General features: G+C 43.8%; 2 protein-coding genes across 2 annotated transcripts in view; one reads left to right on the top strand and one right to left on the bottom strand.

Annotated features, from left to right (window-relative positions):
* UBAC2 (UBA domain containing 2) overlaps positions 1-13,243 on the bottom strand; it is an 87,544-nt gene extending 74,301 nt beyond the window's left edge. The window contains exons 1-4 of the mRNA XM_084292122.1: positions 13,078-13,243; positions 7,692-7,819; positions 3,976-4,095; positions 3,440-3,546 (exon numbers count right to left, since the gene is read on the bottom strand). Of these exons, the coding sequence (XP_084148248.1) occupies positions 3,440-3,546; positions 3,976-4,095; positions 7,692-7,819; positions 13,078-13,108 (386 nt within the window). The 5' untranslated portion in view covers positions 13,109-13,243. The remainder of the gene's footprint in view (positions 1-3,439; positions 3,547-3,975; positions 4,096-7,691; positions 7,820-13,077) is intronic.
* On the top strand, positions 906-1,871 carry GPR18 (G protein-coupled receptor 18; the record flags this gene model as incomplete). The annotated part of the gene is made up of 1 exon (XM_084290522.1): positions 906-1,871. One exon carries the CDS (start codon positions 906-908, stop codon positions 1,869-1,871), a length of 966 nt encoding a protein of 321 aa, XP_084146648.1.
* Positions 13,244-13,448: the final 205 nt, after the last annotated feature.

Genomic DNA, 13,448 nt, shown 5'->3' with positions numbered 1-13,448 from the left:
CAAAAAGCACCCATGCAACCACCAAGTACGTTCTGGCATCCTCAAATAGCTCCAGAGTAAACCAGAGGACAAGCTCTTTCTGCCCTCAGAAGCTGAGCTTGCACAATGACAGATTTCAAACTCCTGGCTGAAGGAAGCAACGCTGCTGCCTCTGGGGCAGCTGGCGAATACCTACCTCAGCAAACAACTCTTCCCAAAAAGTGCTGCTCACACAGGCGCTGGTTGGAGTTTGTGCTGCTTCCCATCTTTTTATTTTGTTTTAAATGGGAAGGCTATAAACCCATTCATCTCGTCCGTATGTCAGATGGCTCACTCCGAAGCCCTGGGATTAAATACTTTATTCAAACCTACAGAGCTATTGAGATAGCTTTCCAATGGCTTTTATGAGCAACAGCATGCACCTATTCTTTTGGGATCTAAGTAGTTCCTACACAAATAAAATGCAAAGCAAATACTTCATTTTGCATATCCAAATGTCACTACATGCCACGCTCCCTTATTTCTTTCCGTAACTAGTCATTAATTTTTCAACAGGGACAACTTGAAAAAAAACAGTCTCTTTAGAAAATAGCTCTCTTACTTCAGTCACAGCTGTTTCTATCTAATTATCAGCTACTGAAGCACATTCAAAATAGTTGGGCAATCCTGACTTTCTCATTCCTCTGAAGGAATTCAGCATATTTCATTAAAACTAGCTTATCCACACTATTCCTCACAAGCCTGGCAGTACACAAACTTTCTTCATGGCATGGTATGGATCTGTAGTCATTGTTAAACCCCATCCTACGAAAATCCCCCTTTGTTTTTAAAGACAGTTTCCGCTTGTCTGAGAATAATTTTTCCTCCTCGATCTATTTTCAGGGTTCTTATGGGGTGCAACAACTGTTCCTGAATTCAGTTACAACATGATGCCTGGAGATCACCACCCTGAAGAATACAGGATTGCATCACTGGTCTTCTACAGCTTTATATTCACAGTGGGACTGTTAGTGAACGCCACCGCACTATGGGTTTTCAGCTGCACTACCAAGAAGAGAACGACGATAACTGTATATATGATCAACGTGGCGCTGCTTGACATGATTTTTATATTTTCCTTGCCTTTTCGGATAGTCTACCATGGGAAAGAAACATGGCCTTTTGGAGACACATTCTGTCGGCTCATCAGCGCTTTGACTGTGTTTTACCCAGCCATTGCTCTGTGGTTGCTTGCTTTTATAAGCGTTGACAGATTCATGGCTATTGTCCAGCCCAAGCACGTCAAGGAACTGAAAAACACAAAAAAAGCTCTGCTGGCTTGCACTGGCATCTGGATAATGACCCTTGCAACAACTTCCCCACTGCTGTTTCTACATTCTGATCCAGACAAAGCCTCGAATTCGACCACCTGCCTGAAAATGCTCGATATCATCCATTTGAGGGAAATAAATATGTTGAACTTTTCCCGACTGATATTTTTCTTTCTGATTCCCTTGGTCATCATGATGGGGTGTTACCTCGTCATTATTTACAACTTTATCCGTGGCAAGACTTCCAAACTGAAGCCTAAGGCCAAGGAGAGATCCATACGAATCATAGTTACTCTGATTGCTCAAGTACTCGTCTGCTTTGTGCCCTTCCACATTTGCTTTGCCTTCATGATGCTGCAGAACGAAGACACAACTTACAACCCCTGGGCAGCCTTCACCACCTTCCTCATGAATCTCAGTACCTGCTTGGACGTTATACTGTACTATATCGTTTCCAAACAGTTCCAGGCTAGAGTCATCAGTGTGATCCTGTATCGCAACTACCTTCGAAGCGTGCGCAGGAAGAGCTTTCGAACTGCAAGTGTAAGGTCACTCAGTAATGTGAACAGCGAAATGATATAAAGAGAGGAAAACTGGAGGAGTTTTGTAGCGTGAACAAGCGATTCTTTTCTCAAATTCTAGCATTTTGGCTACGCTGAAAAATGTTCTGTAGCCAGAAATAAGAGATGTTTGTTGCACTGTATGAGAGACGTAGAATTATAACAGCGCCTCTTCATATTTGCTCAACAGCTTCTGTAAACCTGAAATGAATTAAAACCTAGTAGCTGTGTGAAACTGTCCACCACTTCTGTCATCTCAGAAAACTGTGAATATTGCCAGACAACAAAAAGTGACTATTAATGTAATAAAACACAGACAACACTGAAAACCTGTGATGCAATGTATCATATATCGTTATATTTGCACAGCCTAACAATCACAAAACAGTTGCATATCCCACACGCCTAAAATCAGCTTCATTCTGTCAAGATCAGTACATCAGTATGATTAAAAGAGGATGAACATGGAGGAAACATTTCTTTCACCTAAAATTTTCTTTGACACAGATTTCTGCTAACTGACAGCAGCTCTGGCAGTCACAGATAAAAGCACGGTAGTTGAACTGTTCATTAGCTCCCCGTGGGTGTGATGTGCACATTAATTACACTCTGCTCTTGCACAAAGTATCTTTTTACACGGATGAAAACACTGACTTTGACTAGACATACTAGTAGCTTACGTTCCGGCTAAAAACCATCAAAGTAGCAAACATGGTGAGTAACTGCAGCACTAGTCAAGCTTTAGACTCCCTTTGAATACTCACATACTACAAGAAATGTATTTTTCTAACACCAACCACATGTTTTTTCTTCCTCATTAAATCAGCCTTTAGCTACTGTCAAGAGTCACACTAAAAAAGTAAAGATCAGAAAACCTTGTATAGTGTTCGGTATTAAAAATCTTGCCCCATGAGCTTTTATTGCTACCTCAGAGTATGCAATACATGGGAACTCAAGTCTTATGAGGCAGGCTCATCTTGCTTATCAGAAACTTAACCACAAAGGCTCTGCAAGCTCTACGGTTCTACCATAGCACATACACCTCCTATTATTAACTGCAGAAATGTCAAATATAGGTTACACAAAACTCAACCACTAAGCACCTTAAAGCTTTAAGAACTTCACATGCAAACAGTAAATGAAATCATGTGCTCCAGCATTCAGGTTTTTGAAACACACATATGAAATACCTGTATGAAGTGCATATAATTGTATATGCAGTTAAAAATTAACATAAATATATGAATTAGAGTTATCTTTTTATTTAAGAAAGAAATCAGCACCAAACTGATTTCAGTTTTCAGGTTTCCTGAACAGAACAAAAGTAACTATGGCAATAATTTGTGCGTTGTAAGCCACTTTCCGATCATGCTGACAGTAGATCTGGGCCTAACAGAATGGATACATCATCAAGTGTTTTGAACAAGTTAACCACAACTGCAAAACAAATGTTGGAAAATGTTTGTGGTATAACTGGTACAAAAGAGGACTACATTTAGGTTACACAAGGAAAGTTTTTTAATTAAAATGTGCACCCAATATTCCCTTAAAACCATGCCTCAAATAACCAGCTCATTAGGAGTTACTTACAAACCAGAAGGCAAGCTGCTGATGGTGATGCCAAATACATACTGAGCAATTTCTACCAGGAGAAGATCAAACAAAGCTGAGAGCATCCAAGCACCCAGTAAAAAGGACTGGAAAGAAGAAGTTTGAATTGAATCAATTCAACTGTTTAAAAATAAGAATTTAATATATCTCTTAATAAATAAGAAAAGAACTATATTAGTTCAATCAAGACAAACAATTTTTAGCATAGCATATGTTCAGATCTAAATGTTTAGGTACTGAAGAATAAAAAAAAGTTTGGTTCCAAAATCAAATTCTATGGGTCTGACAACTTGCAACTGATACAGATACAAACTTAGAATGAACCACTGATCATAACACATTACAAATATAAATTTTGACTTAAGGAAACCCAATTCACTTTAAAACCTCTTAGCATATACGTCCATTCAGAATATTAATAATAAAAATTGCAATATTAATCCAATACGACAAGATTCTGAACAGTGCAGAAAACAATTTCTGTTAAAACAAAACAAAACAAAACTGGAACTTACCGAAAATTTTCTGCTGCCGTATCTTCTTTCAAAAATTCTGAAGTTGTAAATGAGCAGACTGCTGCAGAATGTGTCTTTCAGATCAAGACATATTGCTCTCCCACATACAAGTCTCCAAATCTAGAAGGTTAAACATTGCCATGTTAAGTCTCTCTGTCCTCGCAGAAGTCTTTAGAGAGTTTGTGCTCAGAGTGAATATACATGTAATACTGAAGTCAAAATAACAGAAATGTAGTGCAGCACGTAAGAAGGAAAATAAGGGACTTGAACATTACAGAGTTCAGGAAGTCTTTTCAAAAATAAAATGTTTTCAAGGAAGAGGTCTACCTGCTAAAACAAACCTGCAATTTTAATCAACTCAAATTTTCATGTCCCTACTTCACATTTGCAAATAAAAAAGAAAATAACACGTAAATTGCAGAGTTATAGAAAAAAATATTTTTGAAGTGAGCTCCAGAGACCATCTAATCCAGTGTTCTGCCCTCAGTAGGTCTAATTAGATCAGCTTGCTTGAGGCCACATCCAGTCAAGTCCTGACCATCTTCAAAGATGGAGGGTCCTCAACCTCTCTTGGCAACCTGTTGTAGTTCTTGGTCATCCTCATGGTTAAGAAAAAAAATAAACCAAATCCTTTTATCTAGGCAAGATTTCCCATGTTCCAACTTGTGTCTGTTACCTCTTGCTCTACAGCAGTGCACCTCCAAGTCGAATCCAGCTCCAGCTTCTCAAGCAGCTACTTGTAAGACAGCAATAAGGTGTCTCCTCTCTGCCTTCTTCTCTCAAGATCTGGGCACAGCCAGTTCTCTCAGTCTCTCCTTCTATGTCACATACTCCAACGCTGTCTTGGTGGACACACTCCAGTTTCATAGAAACACAGAGCAGCAGAGGTGGGAAAGGACATTCCTGTAAGTCAAGTGCTGTAATACCCGGTTCTACCTCATGCTCACAACCCCAAAACAAAGGACAACACTCCAGATATGGTCTCACAAGGGCTGATTAGAAGGGAAGGATGGCTCCACTTGACCTCCTTGTGATGGCCTTCCTACGGCAGCCCACGATGCTGTCAGCCCTTCTAGCCACAGCGCTGCATTTGCTGTCTCGTGTTCATCTTGGTCTCCACTGAGACTCTCAGGGACCTCTCTGTAAAACTACTTTCCAGCTGCTCAACCTTGCAGCTTGTTCTTTATGTGCCTGAAAACGATTTCTAAGAGGATTTGCTTCATCACCTTCCCAGGGAATTTGGTAGTTCCTTTGGTAGGTTACAGGTAGAACCTGTAGTTCCCCAAATTTATTTTCTTGCCTTTCCTGAAGACAGGAATAACACCTGCTTTTCTTCAGCCCCCAGGAACCTTCCCTGATCACAATGACCTGTCAAAGATAGTCCAGAGTAGCCTCACAATGACATGAGCCAACTCCTCCAAAACCTGTGGATGTACTACACCACCAGGTCCCATGGACTTGCATATGTGCAATTAGTTTAATTGTTCTCTAGCCTGATCCTCCTCCAGTGAGTTTTAGTCCTTCTTGCTCTAGACTTTCACGCTGGTCTCAGAGGCTTGGAATTGGTCAGGTGAACTCCACCTCTTCCAAGTAATCCTCAGAGACAGTGCCACAAACACAGGGACCAAGGTAAGGACAAATGGCCTGATGTTACCTGGATCCTCCTTCCTGAAGATGATTTTCTCCAGTCATCAGGCACCCCCACCGATTGCCATGAACTTCCCCAGATGCTAGAAAAAGGTTTTGCAATTACATTTCCAGCTCCTCTGGCAGCCTCAGAGACATCCCATCAGCTTGTAAGAATACAGGTTGGGTAAGTGACCCCTAACTCTTTCTCTCTATGATGGATACCCCTTTGCTCCCACAGACTCTGCTAGGAGGCTTAGAGGCCTTGGAGGCCAGAGGACAAAACATACCAGCAGAAACCATTAAATACATCAGCCTGAATATCTCTTTGAGTACCTCAGCCTCATGCCATAATGGGGACTGGGCTGACAGTCTCCTTAGGCCTTCCTTTTGCTGCAGATGTGCGTCCAGAAACCATCCTTGTTGAGCTTCATCTTCCTTGCTGGTTTCCAGTGCAGGTTTGGCTCTCCTAACTCCCGTTCCTAAGTCACAGCCTGGTAGGCATTCTCCACTCAAGGCCTTTAACCCTCAACCAATACTTCTGCTCCTAATTTCCCTAGTATATTAACGGACTGAACAAGAAGAAAGAGGTGGGACCTCACAGTTCTAGTCATCCCATGTCAAGATGGCCAGCATTAAAACCTAGCCAGAAGCTCTCCTAAACACCAAACTGGCAGGGCCGTACCCCTCCAGCTGAACATTTCACGACACACTAACTGACCTGCCCTCTCACAGACCTCCAGGCTTCTAAGTGTAATCGCTCTTTACTTCAGCTAGCCTAAAAAATACCTCACCCTAACGTAACTTCATTTCACACACAGCTTCTTCACTGCTCCGGAGGGTCTCCGTTATGAAGATAAAGATCTTCTAGTTTTCAACAGTGCATCATGCTTCGCCTTCCAAACCAAAAGCGCTCTCAAACTGCAGGCTTTACTTCCTATGCTCTGCACCAGCTTTAACAGGTGTTAATATCTGATATGCTGAATTATGAATATTAGCAGCAGGTAGGAGCTTAGTGGTATTTTCTCCCTGATCTTGGAGATGCACAGACACAATTACACATTAGATAGCCTACTACGACAATAAATCAAACAGTTATTTTGGGAAAGAAAAAACAACACACTATAAATTCCCCAAAGCATCACAATAAAAATATCATAGCTTCAAAAGATACTCACAAAAGTTTACCCTTTAAGACACAATACAGATGGTTTCTTTGAATAAGACACAGCTACTAATCTTTTTCAGCAGCTCAGACAAATGGAAAGAGAAGACTTCTGAAGACAAATGTCAAAAAACAAACTCCAAACCACAAAATTTCCTTTTAAAACACTTTATCTAGTCACTTCTATATGCTACAACTGACATAACATCAATTAAGGATTCCAATTAAGGTATCAAAGATCCCTTAATTAAGCTCAGAACAAAGTCTTACAAGGTGTAATGCCCAAAGGATAAGGTTTCCCAGTTTGAACTGGGAATAAGCTACAAACACCCAATAATGCAGTTAACCAAATCAGCAGGTTACTTTGGAGCGTGACAAATTCTCCGACGTGGGATTCCCGAATGAGAAGCAGCAGTTCTCCTCAACAGGAAAATTTTAGTTTCCCATAACTTACTGTAGCAGAAGTTACAGTGTGAAAGTTATGGCCTCTGATGCTAAAATAAATGGTGTATTATCCAGAGCAGCTGAATACAATATCCTCAAAAACTAAGCAGAAGAAGATATTGTCATTCATACCAAAACTCTTATATTACTACAGAGGTTAAGTCACGCTTGGTTCACAGCAAGCTTCCCAACTGGCAGTGGCTGGAAGGAGAGACGACAGAAAAACAAGCATTTCGCAGACAAAAGCGAGAAGTGAAAGGCCATGTTGATGGTTTCAGATCAGTTTTTCTCACTTCAACCAAAAGTAGGTAATGGCCTGTTACACGCAGTGGCCTACTGGGGTGACATAATAACAGCTAAGAGAGAGCTGCTCTGCAACAGTAAACACAGATAAAGAACCAGAGGAGAAATAGACTGGGGAAAATGGCACAGAAGAGAGTATTTTGCAGTCTCCTTCCACACAAAATTAACCGACCCTTACCTGAAAATCCTCTTTTATAGCTTGTAGGTTGTATGCAAAGAACTTCTGGTAATGTTGGAAGAGCAGAGTCAACAGGATTGAGATGGCACTTGGGACTAATAACAGGCTCTTTGACAAAGGTGCTTTATCTTAAAGGCAGAAAACAAACAAAAAGGAGCCATTTTAGAGAAAAATCTCTGACATTTGGACAAGCGATTGGAAAACAGTAGTGCATTGCTTCATTTTTTATCTGATCAACTTCCCTTGTAAATAGATATTCAGCCATTCATCCTCAGCTGTTGGCATAGTGGCTGCAACAAAACAGCAAGGAAGATGGTAAGAGCCACCAAAGGCAAGATTTTAATCACGGCACAATCCTGCTGCCATCAAGAATCGGGTTATTGCTATGTAATTTAAGCATGATCCTCATCCAAGCACTAACTGGTGACTTCAGGAACTGCTGCAGGTGTCATATCGGGAGGGCAGCAAACCTGGCTGATTTTTTGTAATGCAAGAAAATTATCCGTCCTTCAATTTAGTCTCTTTCTTTGCATTTTCTTGCTCTCAGAAATAAGGTCTATAGTTGTTAGATGTCCTTTATTATTTATTTTTTTCCAATTTTTAATTTGTCTGATTTAGTTTAATGCTTAAAAAAATGAAAGTGTGAAGCCATCAGAGTACTGAAAACACCACGGGGAAACAAGCTGGAGCTGCCTCCAGCTGTGAAAGTTACTGTGCACACAACACATTCACTTGAAAACCAATGCTCTGTTGGTTAACTTAACTTAGTTAATACTTCTTCACGTGAAAAGGTCAGCTTTTTAACCTGGATACAACAGGTATTTGAAAGCAACCCCTTTAGAAAACAGTGGTAGACATTTCTGAACCAAAGTTTGATCAAACTTGGTGTTTTACTATTAAATATATCCACATTATTTCACGAGTTTAAGTATTGTTTACAACAACTCATTAATCCTATCAAAATTTTCACAAAATGATCAAGTTAAAAAAAACCAAACCCACATGTTAGGCAAATCATAGGATTTCCTTCCAGGACTTAGTATTTCTGTATAGCTTTTATGCTTGCATTTAGATTTCACTGCAATTTCTGTATCATTCGATCACTGTTACATTGCAGTTAATACACATCACAATACTTTATCACATCAAATTCATTCCCAGTTTAATTCTGCTCAAACACCACCACCAGGACCCAACCCCAAAGCGCAAACACGTTTCGGATACAGTCCTCCTTTTAGCTGCCAGCTCAGACACTTTAAACCTTGTTACAGCAGAGAGGTATTTATTTTTTTAAGCACGTCACCAAGTGAAAAGCCACAGAAGCAACCGAGCCATTAATGTGACAGTCACCCACAGGGAACATCACATGGGTAACGGAAACTTCTACTCTCAGGCTTCTCAAAATGTCAGCGTGGTTGACGGGTTTATTCTTGTCCATTGACATGAAGAACGATAAACACTCTCGGATACACGGCGCAGCTCCTGAAATGTTTTGTTTCCAGGTGTTTCAGGGTGAGAGGCAGTGGTTTGCTTTGCCACTCAGGAGCACTCAGATCCCTATGCTAATACAAGTGCACGCAAGTAGAAAAAAAACACAGTGCCTCCATGCCATGGAAAGGATGCACAACAAAAGGATAAACTCATTTTGACCCCAAAGAGTTAAAATGCATCAAGTGTTATCTTCAAAGACCTTGGAATATGTTTCCAGTCCCAAAGCACCTCTTCAGTGACGATTTGCCCAAGCAACAGGCAACCACAGCACTGCTGCTGCAACATGAGTCCTGAGATCTTGTCTAAGGGAACGACCTAGAAAAGCACCCTCCTGTACTCTGTTGGTTTTCCTCCGTTCAGCTGTCACTCAGATATTCATCTATTGTACTCCAAGATCTGGCCAAGAAGCTCCAAGAAGCTTCACTTGCCTGAAGAGAGACTTCAAAATGGTTGGAGTTTTCAAGGACTCTTGCCTGTTTCTTTTCCCTCCAGACGCAAGCTTGCTAGCACATCAAAACAGAAATACCATTAAGAGCATAAACACTTCCTTTGAATGCATGGAAACCTTGCTCAGCCTTTATTGTAATGGTTGCTGAAACCCACCATTAACTACTCATATCTGAAAATAACTTTTCTCAGTCTTTCCTAGACACCGTGTGCTTTCGTGAGAGTGGAGCAATCGTACCAGATCAGAGGAGCAAAGCTTGTCTTTACCGTAACCACACACTGGGGGCAAATCAGAGCACGCTATGGAGGGAGGACAAGAAGAGACACTAACACTTGTAACACTGTTTGAGGAATGTGGGAGATGCCATAAGAGCGCACAGCAGCTGTAAGGATGGGACTTCACCACGTGATGAGTTCTCAGAGTTTGGTTAATCCACTTTTTTTCCAGTTCTTCAACCTTTGGGGAAAAAAAAAAAAAGCAATACCAGAGGACCCTGCAAAAACCCTGATGTTACTGCTGCCTGGAAGTGTAACATGACTGAATGAAACATTTTTCTGGGTCAGGAGAGCAACTCTTGCGCCTGGTCTAGACCCAGAGCACAGACACAGGAAGGGGATGCTGCGTTCAGCCTGTCGCTTCACACCGTGCTCTGGTGGCTCATCATTGCGGTGCCTGCAAGCCAGCACAGCAAGAAGTGTGGCTGCAGGGATGAGTTTTCATCCAAAGCTTATAAACTTAATGCAGAGGTTGTGGGGTGAGTCATGTTACTACATACACTTAAGAGGACACAAGAAAGCTAGCCTATACTCTTAGTCAAGGCATAAAGGTCCCCAAGACCAAAGGATTTCAGTCTTGCAGAGGAAGCACATTTGGCAGGAAGAAAGTCCATAAAGAAACCAACTGTGATCGTGTTGAAACCTATTATGACAAATCTATTATGACAAGATGCAGGTAAGCCTGTAATCAAACCAGTTACCTACACATCTGCTGCTAAGTAGCTGCTGGCTGTATCCTAGGTCACAAACTACAGCAGCTAAGAAAAGAAAAGAAAAGAAAAAAAAAAAAAGAAAACCGTGGTTTTTAAAAGGAACATTTGAAAAAAAATAGAAAGTGAAACAGGTTGAAGTTAACCAAAACATTCATCTAGCCGAGCAGCCTCCTCTTCCTCCCACCCGCGGCGCCGATTACCATACTACTATTAGCACACACGCCGTCGGAAACGTCAGGTATGGCTGCACCACAACGCTGCGGAGATCCCCAGGCGAGCCCGACACGAGCTGGCCGTGCAGCAGCAGCACCACAGCCACATCTTTGCGGCGTGCAGCAGCTGGCTCGCTGATCTCGTGTGGCTGCACTGTTCCCAGGGCTGGAGCCAGCGTTTTGAACCACGGCGCGCTGCAGCAGGCTGATGTCCAAGCCCATTTGTTTTCCCAGATGGTATTGTACTGCCTGATGTTGTCGTGCACACGAGCCTGATACGTTCAACAGGTAGGCTGCCCAGGGAAGTGGTGGAGTCACCATCCCTGGAGGTCTTTAAAAGACGTTTAGATGTAGAGCTTAGGGATATGGTTTAGTGGGGACTGCTAGCGTTAGGTCAGAGGTTGGACTGGGTGATCTTGGAGGTCTCTTCCAACCTGGATGATGCTGTGACACATCCTTCCTTCAGCCGTACCACAGAGCACCATCTGCTGTCCCACATGCCTGCTCACAGCACCCTTCAGTCCCGCAGGTTACGCAAGCAGAGGAGCAGCTCCTGCCTCGGGGACACTCGGCACACCACCAGCATTGCGCCACGAGGGTCAGAGAGGTAAAAGCACACATTGCGTTATTTTCTTCCCAGGGCGTGCCAGTTCCTTCAGTATTTCAGATAGCCAGAGCAGCTTCCCCTACCGAGGGCAAATAGTCCTTGTCCCTTTAAATGGTGCTCTCTCGTTTCCTGATTCCCACCTCTCGTAGCTGTAGCACGCACCAGTTCTGTCTATTTTTACACCTCCTCAACCAAAATCGTGTGTGTAGGTGTCAGCGGCTCCCAGCACAGTCATCTGCTGTACCTGGTACTGCCTGTTAGCAATTCGGCAAAGCAGCCCCAGTAAGGACCTACTCGTCTGAGCTGGCTCACCTGTGTCCAGAGCTGGCCCACCTGCTTGCAGGAAGGGTTTACTTTTATAGGTCTCCTGTGCCATTTTTCAAGAACCCCTCTATTTACACACGTGACTTTAAAGGGCAGTGAACTAGGCTCTAAAACACTAGAGAGACACTTCAAAAAAGACCTCATCGTAACCACACTGCTCCAAATCACAAGACGTTTCCTTAGAAAGCGCATGGACGGGGTCAAGGACTTCGCCACACAGCTCCAGTTGCTCAAGCGTTATTATGAGAAAGTCTCATTTCGTCACAAGTGGGCAAGCTTGAAAGTGAATCCGAATCTGTGACGAAGCACTTGCATGCTCTGAATGCTCTCTGGATGCTGATGCCACCGTTCACCTCCCTGAACTCTGGAGCCAGGACGTGAGAGGATCTTTTCTGCACTGCCACTGACCAGAGCGTAGCATCTGCCAGCACCCATACATAGTACAGAGACCATCCTCACTCATCTCAAGGCAAGGAATAGAGAAATAGTCTGCAAAACATTGTTTGCTCAGCACAGCAGCGGTACTTCAGCAGAAATAAAATTTGGCCACCAACGATGAGAAGATCCATGTAACTGAAAGAACTATTTTCTCTAACCATAGCTAGATCTAGATATGATTTTTAGGACAGCTTTAACAACTGACTCTAAATAATGCAACAACGGCCTTACCCTGAATGAAGAACAAAACAACCAGGACATCTATAGCGTGTAGATGGACTCCAGAAAAGCTTAGCTGAGCTAAAACTGCTCTGTCCATTGGCAGATTGTTAATACTGACTTATTGTTAAGTCAATGGTGGCCTGTTCAGGCCACCTTATGATGCAAAATCAAAGAGCATTCAGACGAAGTGAGCCTGGCAGCATTGGTCTAGAAATCTGGAAATGCAGCTGCTCGGTAGCCTGCACATGCAGATACACAGCTGAATTCCTTTTACTGGTGAAATCGAGATACTGAAAATACTCCAGTTTTTGATTCACTCACTAGCACTCGAGGTCTTGTCCGTGCATGCAGCCAAAAGATTTGCACCCAGAAACGTTAAAAACTGATAAAAGGGAGCTCCGCTGCCTTCCTCATCCGTTTCCTACAACGAGTGCACCGCTCAGCAGCATCGGTCCACCAAAGTTCAGCCGTCTCTTCCGCCACATTTTGTCACATAACAAAAGCCAGAACCATCTATAAGACGATCCCACAGCCCACCCGACCCCACGTCCCCTCCCTTACGCCTCCCCTGCAAGAAACGCCGGGCAGCCCGGCCACAGCCCGGCCACAGCCCGGCCTCATCCCGGCCCGGCCCCCCTGTGTGTGCCGGTACTCACACAGCCCGTTGGAGCCGGTGCTGGAGAACATGGCGGCGGCTCGGCTCGGCTCGGCTCGGCACTGCCCGGCACAGCCCAGCCCGGCCCGGCCCGGCCCCGCGGCGCCCCGCAGGCCGGGCAGAGCCCCCGGAGCCGCGGCCGGCCCCGGGACTCGCGGCTAAGGCGGCCGCCAGGGGACAAACGCCGCCGACACACAGCGGCCGGCGCCCCCTGTCGGGACCGCCGGGAGGGAGAGGAGGAGGATGGGGGGGGGGGGGGAGCAGCGTGTGGGCAGCGTGTGCATGGCCGGAGGAGGGCGCTGGGGTGGGTTTGGGGTGCCCCTCATGGCAGGGACACCTCCCACCGGCCCAGGCTGCCCACAGCACCATCCT

Source organism: Netta rufina (assembly GCF_964035555.1).
Source record: "Netta rufina genome assembly, chromosome: 1".
NCBI lineage: Eukaryota > Metazoa > Chordata > Aves > Anseriformes > Anatidae > Netta > Netta rufina.
Note: the sequence above shows the minus strand (reverse complement) of the source record. Positions and strands in the feature narration are given on the sequence as shown.